The following is a 9,330-nucleotide window of genomic DNA, read 5'->3' on the forward strand; positions in this document are numbered from 1 at the left end:
AATATACTTGTTATAACACTTGAAACATGAGAAAAAAAAGGAATGCGCAATATAGTTTTATTCAATAGTACTCAGCTCTTGTTTTGTATAGAAAAAATAAATTATTTTTACAGAACAATATAACATATCGAAAATTTAAGCTTTTTTGCAAAAACCAAGAAAGAGAATAAGAGAATGTAGTACACGTTTTCTGATGAGAAAGATAAAAAATAATTTGGACTATTGAAGATACGAAAAGACAGAATATAAAAGTTTATTACACCTTTTTAGTGAGAAATATAAAAAGGAGAACAATAATAATATAGGTATCTCACTAATGATGTCAATCGCAAAATTTAAATAATGAAAGATTTTATATTCGTGGTATGAGTTTAGGGGAGTAATTCTCTTTCTCCTATTTTTGGCTCAAATGGTTACATCAATACTGAACTAAAAGTTATTTTTAAATACTGGATATAATTAGGCCCAACCTCTAAAGATTGTGGCGAGACGAATATGTTCCAACTTACTTTAATTAGATGTATCGAGTTCGAGCCTAGTGGATGAAAACAATTTTGTCAAATGTGTTCTCTCTTTTACTAGGCCTTACACGGTACAAATCCAGATTAGTCGAAGTCTCAATACAAATACCGAACATGGGTAGATAACAAAAAGAAAAATTTGGCGTCCTCAAAAACTTTGGGGGCTTAAAGTTGTTGCTTTAGTTACTTGACCCTTTTGGCCGCCCCTGTTTGTGCAATATGTAGAACAAGAGATTGAAGCGTTGGGAAAGAAGGAGTAAAAAGTAGAATTGTCAAATCAACTCAAACTAAAAACTATTTATCTATCCGTTTTTAAGTAAGTCAAATCTTTACTTTATTTACATATCTAAAAGGTTTTCTTTCCTTTTATATGAAAATTACAAAAATACTAATAAACATTTTTCTAAATACATATAAACTTATAAAGTATATATTATTTCTAAAAAATGGGGCCCCAAAAACTGGGGGCTTAAGGCACAAGCCTTACCACTATAGTGTTAGAGCCGACCTTGTCAGGAGTTATGTGTAAAGACCTTAAAGTATTCAAAGGATAAATAATACTGTAATAATTATGATAAACCAGAGATTCTTGATAAATTACATCAAAAAAGAGATCTTGATATAATAAAGCCAAATTGATGGAGATCTCAAGGATCTTACTTAAAACTCAAATAATAAATATTACAAATTATTAAAATAAAAGAACACACAACAAACAAAGCCGACCATTTTGGGGAACATACATAAAATTGTGGCGGAATGAAAATGGAAATACTCAGAAGGAGGATGAAGAGGAGTTATAAGTCATGGAGAAGTGGAAAATGATTGAAGAGAAGGGTTGAATATTAGTAGTAGGTTGGTGGGGGAGATGTTGACGGCGGTGGAGGTGGAGCATAGGTGGGTGTTTGCTTATAGTACGTTGGTGGTGGAGGTGAAGCATATGTGGGTGTTTGCTCGTACTTCACAGGTGGTGGAGGTGAAGAATATGTAGGTATTTGCTCGTACTACATAGGTGGTGGAGGTGAAGCATAGGTGGGTGTTTGCTCATACTTCACAGGTGGTGGAGGTGAAGCATAAGTAGGTGTTTGTTTGTAGTACGTTGGTGGTGGAGGTGACGCATAGGTGGCAGATTGCTCGTACTTCACAGGTGGTGGAGGCGAAGCATATGTTGGTGCTTGCTCGTACTTCACAGATGGCGGGGGTGAAGCATAGGTGGGTGTTTTCTGTAGTACGTTGGTGGTGGAGGTGAAGCATAGGTGGCAGCTTGCTCGTACTTCACTGGTGGTGGAGGTGAAGCATATGTGGGTGTTTGCTTGTAGTACGTTGGTGGTGGAGGTGAAGCATACGTGGGTGCTTGCTCATACTTCACAGGTGGTGGAGGTGAAGCATAGGTGGGTATTTGCTTGTAGTACGTTGGTGGTGGAGGTGAGTAGTATGATGGTGATTGTTCATAGGTTTTTGGTGGAGGTGGTGAATTGTAGGGTGTAGGCGACTTGTAGTACTTTGCTGGCGACGGAGACTTATAATAGTACTTTGAAGGAGTTGGGGACTTGTAATAATGCTTTGTGGGAGCAGGTGATTTGTAATAATACCTTGAGGGAGCAGGTGACTTGTAATACTTGGTTGCAACGGGCGCCTTGTAGTAGTATTTTGAAGGAGTTGGTGATTTATAGTAATACTTTGAGGGAGCTGGTGACGTGTAATACTTGCTTGCAACCGGTGCCTTGTAGTAGTGTTTTGAAGGAGTTGGTGACTTATAGTAATACTTTGAAGGAACAGGTTTCTTGTAATAATACTTTGAGGGAGCAGGTGACTTGTAATACTTGATTGCAACAGGTGCCTTGTAATAATATTTTGAAGGAGTTGGTGACTTATAGTAATTCTTTGAAGGAACAGGTGACTTGTAGTAATGCTTTGCAGGAGCATGTGACTTGTAGTAATGCTTTGCAGGAGCATGTGACTTGTAATATTTTACTACAACAGGTAACTTATAGTAGTGCTTTGAAGGAGCATGCGACTTGTAATATTTTGTTGGCAAGTGCGATTTGTAATATTTTATTGATGATGGCGACTTGTAATAGTCGTGCTTCGAAGGTGCTGGAGATTTGTAGTAGTGTGATAGAGAATGTGCAACAGGTTCCTCAGGTTTCTTGTAGTAAGGAGTGGGTACATCATACTTGGATGGAGACGGTGATTTGTAGTACTTCTTAGAGTTGTAAGAAGGTGAAGTATAGCCATAAGAGTAATCAGCAACAACAGTGCTGGCTACTAAGCAAATTGCCAAAGCAGCTGTTAGTAAGGGCCATTGGCCCAACTTCCCTAAGCTTGTCATTTTGATTTGCAACAAACTATAGCTGGAAAAGGGAAGGATAGAACTAGGACTTGTCTTGCATATTTGAGTAGAGAGCTCTGATTTTTATAGGCAATGTGAGTATGTGACATAGTTTTGGACATTAATGCAATGGTTACCCACTAAGTTAAGAACAAGGTCCAAATAAGGACTTAATCCGTACAAAGTGGGAGGCATTATCTGGTGACAAAAAATAATAAAAAATTCTCAATAAAAGTACAACAAAGGGGATACCCAAAGTAGTTAAAGATTGACTATTTCTAAACAATAAACAGAACAAAGAAATGGGGCATTTTCTTTGTTCTTTTTACAATGCCAAAATCTGTAAGTTGACTTATGATAATTGAGTTTGACATTGCCCCTATCCAGTTGCGAAGCCAAGAATTTCGCTAAAGATATTCAAAGTTTAATATATATGTATAAAAGTTAATTTTGATTTATATACACAGTATAATTTTCTATATATTCAAAATAATTTTTCGAAATGATGGGTATTCAAATGACCACCCTTCACTCTATGTGGCTACATCACTGCCCTTATCTCCAAAGAAAAGCAACAGGAAAACAAAAATGCAATAGTTATCAGCACGATGTGTGCGATTCTATACAAACAAAGCTGTTGGCTCAAAAGATATTGGGACCTTTTTGAACAAATCAATCAAAGAAAACGAAGGGATAAATCCTAGTTAAGGATAATTAACTCTAGATCCGAGATGAACCATATGAATAGAAAAACATAGCCGAGTGTAAATGTTGGCAGTGATTGTGGCCAGATTTAATAGCATAAAGAAAGATGCATTTAGTAACATTAAGTGGTAATAAAATATAAATAAAGGAAAAGATTCACCCAATCTTGAGTGAGACGGATCTTCTTTCATTTGATAAAGATGAATGATAGACAAATACAAGAACCTTAAGACCCTTTTTGGATCTGATGAAGGTATGGGATCACAGATCCTCCCATCTCTTTAGAGAGATGTGTTTACATATTTTCTAGAGAGAGGGAGAGGGAGAGAGAGAGAGAGCCCCCTTTTTGGGAAGTCCTCCCTTCCTATTTATAAGGGGTATTCCTAGAAAAACCCTAAAAGAAAAGGTACAATTAGAGGGAATATTTAGTAGAATATTCCTTTTGCGGATTCCAAAGCAAAGTAGTTGCTTCATCGCTGCCCGACCTCGGCATTATTGATGACTGTCCGACCTTGGCCTTATGTCTTCACGTGCCGAATTTCTCTGATCTAATTTTGACCCATACAGTTAGTCTCTCCGCTTATCGAGTTCGTCTCTTGGTCGAGCTCGGTGAGCGGACTTCATTAATCGTAGTTCGAGAAATTCGGATGGGGAGGTCGACTAGTGTGGATCGCAACTGAGGGTGCCAATCTTTAGGTCAAAGTGGTATCCCCGCGGGCTGAACTTTAGCGGAGTTCGATCAGGGCCAATGACTCGAGTGATGAGTCGATCGAGAAGACAGTAGAGTTGGAGAAGGCCGTCGAGGCCAGGATAGTGGCTTTGGCAAGGATGGCGACATCGGAGGAGGTCATTCGCGTTCGTGGATATGGACGGGCGAGGAGGTCGAATGTGAATTCGGACGAGGTCGCCTAATGGGAATTCGGGCGCGGTCGCCGAATATGAATTCGGGCGAGGTCGCCGAATGTGAATTCGGGCGAGATCGCCGAATGTGAATTCGGGCGAGGTCACCTAATGTGAATTCGGACGAGGTCGCCGAATGTGTGTTCGGACGAGATCACCTACTGTGAATTCGGACGAGGTCGCCCACTGTGAATTCGGACGAGGTCGCCATTGTGAATTCAGACGAGGTCGCCTATTGTTAATTCGGGCGAGGCCGAAGTTTGATTCGGACGAGGACGAAGGTTGATTCGAACGAGGCCGAATATTGATTTGGACGAGGTCGAACTCTTCTTTTTTGGCGATAGCCCTAGGCCGTCGGGGTGTTATTCGAGCTGGTCGAAATGTTAACCCGTCGTGGTTTGAGCGAGGTCGAATTCTTCTTTTTGGTGATGGCCCTTGGCCGTAGAGGTATTATTTCAAGCTGGTCAAAATGTTAACCCATCGTGGTTCGAACGAGGTCGAACTCTTCTTTTTTGGCGATGGCCCTTGGTCGTAGGGGTCTTATTTCGAGCTAGTCGAAATGTTAACCCGTCGTGGTTCGAACGAGATCGAACTCTTCTTTTTTTGGCAATGGCCCTTGGCCGTAGGGGTGTTATTTCGAGCTAAGGCCGAAATGATAACCCGTTGTAATTCGAACGAGGTCGAGTTCTTCTTTTTGGCAATGGCCCTTGGCTGTAGGGGTGTTATTTTGAGCTAAGGCCAAAATGTTAACCCGTTGTAATTCGAGTGAGGTCGAATTCTTCTTTTTGGCGATGGCCCTTGGCCGTAGGGGTGTTTTTTCGAGCTAAGGCCGAAATGTTAACCCGTTGTAATTAGAGCGAGGTCGAACTCTCCTTTTTTGGCGATGGCCCTTGGCCGTAGGGGTGTTATTTCGAGCTATGGCCGAAATGTTAACCTGTTGTAATTCGAGCGAGGTCGAATTCTTTTTTTTTGGTGATGGGCCGATGGCCCTTGTCCGTTGGGGTATTATTTCAAGCTAAGGCCGAAATGTTAACTCGTTGTAATTCGAGCGAGGTCAAACTCTTCTCTTTTGGCGATGGCCCTTGGCCATAGGGGTGTTATTTCGAGCTAAGGACGAAATGTTAACCCGTTGTAATTCGAGCGAGGTCGAATTCTTCTTTTTTGGCGATGGGCTGATGGCCCTTGGCCGTAGAGGTGTTATTTCGAGCTAAGGCCGAAATGTTAACCCGTTGTAATTCGAGCGAGGTCGAACTCTTCTCTTTTGGCGATGGCCCTTGGCCGTAGGGGTGTTATTTCGAGCTAAGGCCGAAATGTTAACCCGTTGTAATTCGAGCGCGGTCGAATTTTTCTTTTTTGGCGATGGCCCTTGGCCGTAGGGGTGTTATTTCGAGCTAAGGTCGAAATGTTAACTCGTTGTAATCCGAGCGAGGTCGAATTCTTCTTTTTTGGCGATGGCCCTTGGCCGTAGAGGTGTTATTTCGAGATGTAACGACCCGACCCGTCGTATCAGGTATTACCGCCCCGTTTTCCTCATTTATTGCTTCTTCATGTTTCATTATCAGCAACGAGTGAGTTAGAGTTGAATTGAATTGGTTTGGATAGGAAATGAGACACTTAGTCTCTTTAAGGAAGGCTTAAATTGGAAAAGTCAACCGGATGTTGACTTATGAGTTCGAAGGTTCGGATGTGATTTCCGATGATCCGGTTAGCTTCGGGAGATGATTTGTGACTTGGGAGCGTGATCTGAATTGGTTTTGGAGGTCCGGTGTAGAATTAGGCTTGAATTGACGAAGTTAGCATTTTGGCGAAATCCGGTTGATAGGTGAGATTTTGATCCGAGGGTCGGAATGGAATTCCGAGAGTTGCAGTAGCTTCGTTAGGTGATTTTGGATATGTTTGCAAATTTTTAGGTCAGTCGGACGTCGCTTGGTTGGGTTTTTGATCGAATGCGAGTTTCGGAAGTTTTAAAGAACTTAGGCTTGAATCCGATGAGAATCGATAATTTTAGTGTTGTTTGATGTGTTTTGATGATTGGAATAAGTTTGGATAATGTTTTAAGTCATGTTGGTGCTTTTGGTTGAGGTCCCGGGGGGCCTCGGGATGATTTCGGATGGCTAACGGGGAGTTTTTGGAATTTCATACAGCTGAAGGCATGCTGTTTCTGGTATTCTCGCTTCTGCGGGTCTTGAAGGGAGCCGCTTAAGCGGAGCTGTGATCGCAGAAGCGGTCCTTGAGGGCTTGGCAATTTCCGCAGAAGCGGAAGGCAGTCCGCAAAAGCGGACATCGCAGGAGCGGGTGGTGACCGCAGAAGCGGTCCTGAGGATTTTAAGTTAGACCGCAGAAGCAGTTATTTTGCGCAGAAGCAGGAGCCGCAGGTGCGGTATCCCAACCGCAGAAGCGAAACCTGGCTGAGTTTAAGTGAACAGTGTTTTCACGATTTTGAAAGAGAAGAAACATTTTGGACTTCGGACTTAGGAGATTTTGGGCGATTTTTGAAGAGGGTTTCGAGGGCTATCATCAGGTATGGATTCTTAGACTTAGATTATGATATTATGGTGTAAAATCATGGATTAACATTGAAAATCCAAGGAATTAAAGGTTAAAAATGGAAGTTAGGGTTTGAGAAAATTATGATGTAAAAATGGAATTTGGAGGGTCAAACGAACTTCGATTTTGGTAAATTATATATATATGGACTCGTGGCGAGACGAGGAATCCGGTGATGTAAATTTCGTAATTTTTCGAGAAGTAGGCCCGGGGCTCGGGTTTTGCTAGTTTCGAGATTCTTGCTAATTTTCGATTGTTTTCGATTGGGTATTGTTCCCTTAGCATATTGTGATGTATTCGCTTTGGTTTTGGTTAGATTCGACGCGCGTGGAGGCCGATTGAGGGGCAAAGGCGTCGCAAGCTAGGGATTTCACCGGTCCGAGGTGAGTAATACTTGTAAATGATATCCTGAGGGTTTGAAACCCCGAATTTGCACATCATAGTGCTGTATTGTGGTGACTTGCACGCCAGGTATGAGCGTGGGGTAGAGCACCGTTGGGGATTGTGACTTAGTCCGTCCCGGTTGTTGGTTTTATTGCGTAATTGACTGAAACTACTTGTTATCATCATTATTTGGGCTGATTGCTATATTTGGGCTTCGTGCCAGTTGTTTGAATCCTTCAGGGATTGATATCACTGTTTTTGCATTACTTTGCATATTATTTTATCACAGTCCAAGGTTTAAAATACTGTTTCGCAAACTCAGCTATCTTTCTAATATTTGAAAAACTAAATGATATTTTACTGACGTTTTGAGTTGAGACTGTTATTTTACTATTGCCCAAGGGGCTTATGTGCATTTCTGGACTGAGGATGGATCGGGCTGCGCGCCGCAGCGGTGTGATATTGATATTGCGCTTGGGCTGTAGGAGCCCCTCCGGAGTCTGAACCCCCACAGTGAGCGCGAGTACCCAAATGGATCGGGCTGCGCGCCGCAGCGGTCATGTGCATTGCATTGCATTCATGCATTGGTTCCTGTTTGTATTACGTGTCATGACATTCAACACTCTCATTTCATTGGCATTCATGTTACTTCTTGCACTGTTTACCAGACGCCCTGGTGTTAATTGTTTGTGGAGTGCTGTGCCCGAGGGGCTGACTTATGTGCGGACTTGCACTATCTGATTACGCATTCATTTGCTTGATTGTTGGAAAAATATGTTTTCAAAAGAGGTTTTAAACTGAGTCAGATATTTTCTAAAGGATTTTCACGGGTTCATTGTTTTTCTAAGAGAGTTGTACTATCCTATATAGCGTGATGGAGTGCTCTTATGTGATTTTTTGCCTCTCAGTTATTATTTACTCTTATTATCACTGAGTTGGAAGTACTCACTTTACTCCCTGCACCATGTGTGCAGATTCAGGTACTCCGGAGACTTAGTGGAGCTGTTTGCTGTCTTCTTGGATTTCGGTTTAGGAGTTGTTGAGGTAGCTGCCTGACGTCCGCAGGACCCGACTTCTCCCCTTTATTTCATTTGTCTTTCCATATCCTAGACTTCTTTATTACTATGGATATATATTACTCTGTTACATCTAGAGGCTCTAGACTCGTGACTCCAGATCTGTTGGGGAATGTTGGGAAATTTGTTATTATTTCCATACTATTTTATTTAGTTTCGGATTGGAACCTTTGTATTTGCTATTTTAATCGTTTTATTTGTTAACGGATTGTGTATTTGGGTTGAGAGTATTTAAATTGGTCGGGCTCGCCTGGCATTAGTGTTGGGCGCCATCACGACCGGGATTGGGGTCGTGACAAGTTGGTATCAGAGCCTAGGTTACTAGGTCTCGCGAGTCATGAGCCGGTTTAGTAGAGTCTCGCGGTACGGTATGGGGACGCTTGTACTTCTCCTCGAGAGGCTGCAGAACCTTTAGGAAAACTTCCCATTCTTGGAATTCTTATCGTGCGTACTTGATTCAGCTTGAGATATAACTTTTGAAATTCCTTCCACGCATTTGAATGCGCACCTTAGCGCACAGTATCAGAGGTGACTTGATGGCTTGTGATTCCCCGATCAAGGGGCGAGATGTGATCTTCGTGAGTATGTTGGGCCAGTCTGGAGGACTGGAGATCAGATCTTTGTCTATGGCTTGAGCACTGAGGTGCTGATTTTGTGAGCAAGTGCTTTGAACTTATATGTTCAGTATTGTCCTTATTAGCCGGAATGGCGGTTTGGTATTCATGTGACGAGTATGTTAGTACTGCGAGATGTAATTATATGACTTGGTAGTGACGAAGGAGTCTGCTGGATAATAGATGAACTGTTAAGTGATTCGCTTCCTATTGTGATTTGATGTGTAGCCCGAATTATGGGCGCGTGAAGA

The 9,330-nt window shown here is 42.0% G+C and overlaps 1 protein-coding gene across 2 annotated transcripts; it reads right to left on the reverse strand.

Moving 5' to 3' along the window:
- Nucleotides 1-1,096: 1,096 nt before the first annotated feature.
- Nucleotides 1,097-2,904, reverse strand: LOC109212338 (extensin-3-like). 2 transcript variants are annotated; one of them, XM_019375969.1, is made up of 2 exons: nt 1,921-2,904; nt 1,097-1,561 (listed from the first exon to the last, which is right to left on the reverse strand). In XM_019375969.1, the coding sequence occupies exons 1-2, from the start codon at nt 2,851-2,853 to the stop codon at nt 1,526-1,528; spliced, it is 969 nt and encodes a 322-aa protein (XP_019231514.1). In that variant the 5' UTR covers nt 2,854-2,904; the 3' UTR covers nt 1,097-1,525. The 2 variants fall into 2 exon arrangements, with proteins under 2 accessions (XP_019231514.1, XP_019231513.1); XM_019375968.1 differs by lacking the exon at nt 1,097-1,561 and having other exon boundaries at nt 1,625-2,904.
- Nucleotides 2,905-9,330: the final 6,426 nt, after the last annotated feature.

Source organism: Nicotiana attenuata, unplaced genomic scaffold (genome assembly GCF_001879085.1).
Source record: "Nicotiana attenuata strain UT unplaced genomic scaffold, NIATTr2, whole genome shotgun sequence".
Lineage (NCBI taxonomy): Eukaryota > Viridiplantae > Streptophyta > Magnoliopsida > Solanales > Solanaceae > Nicotiana > Nicotiana attenuata.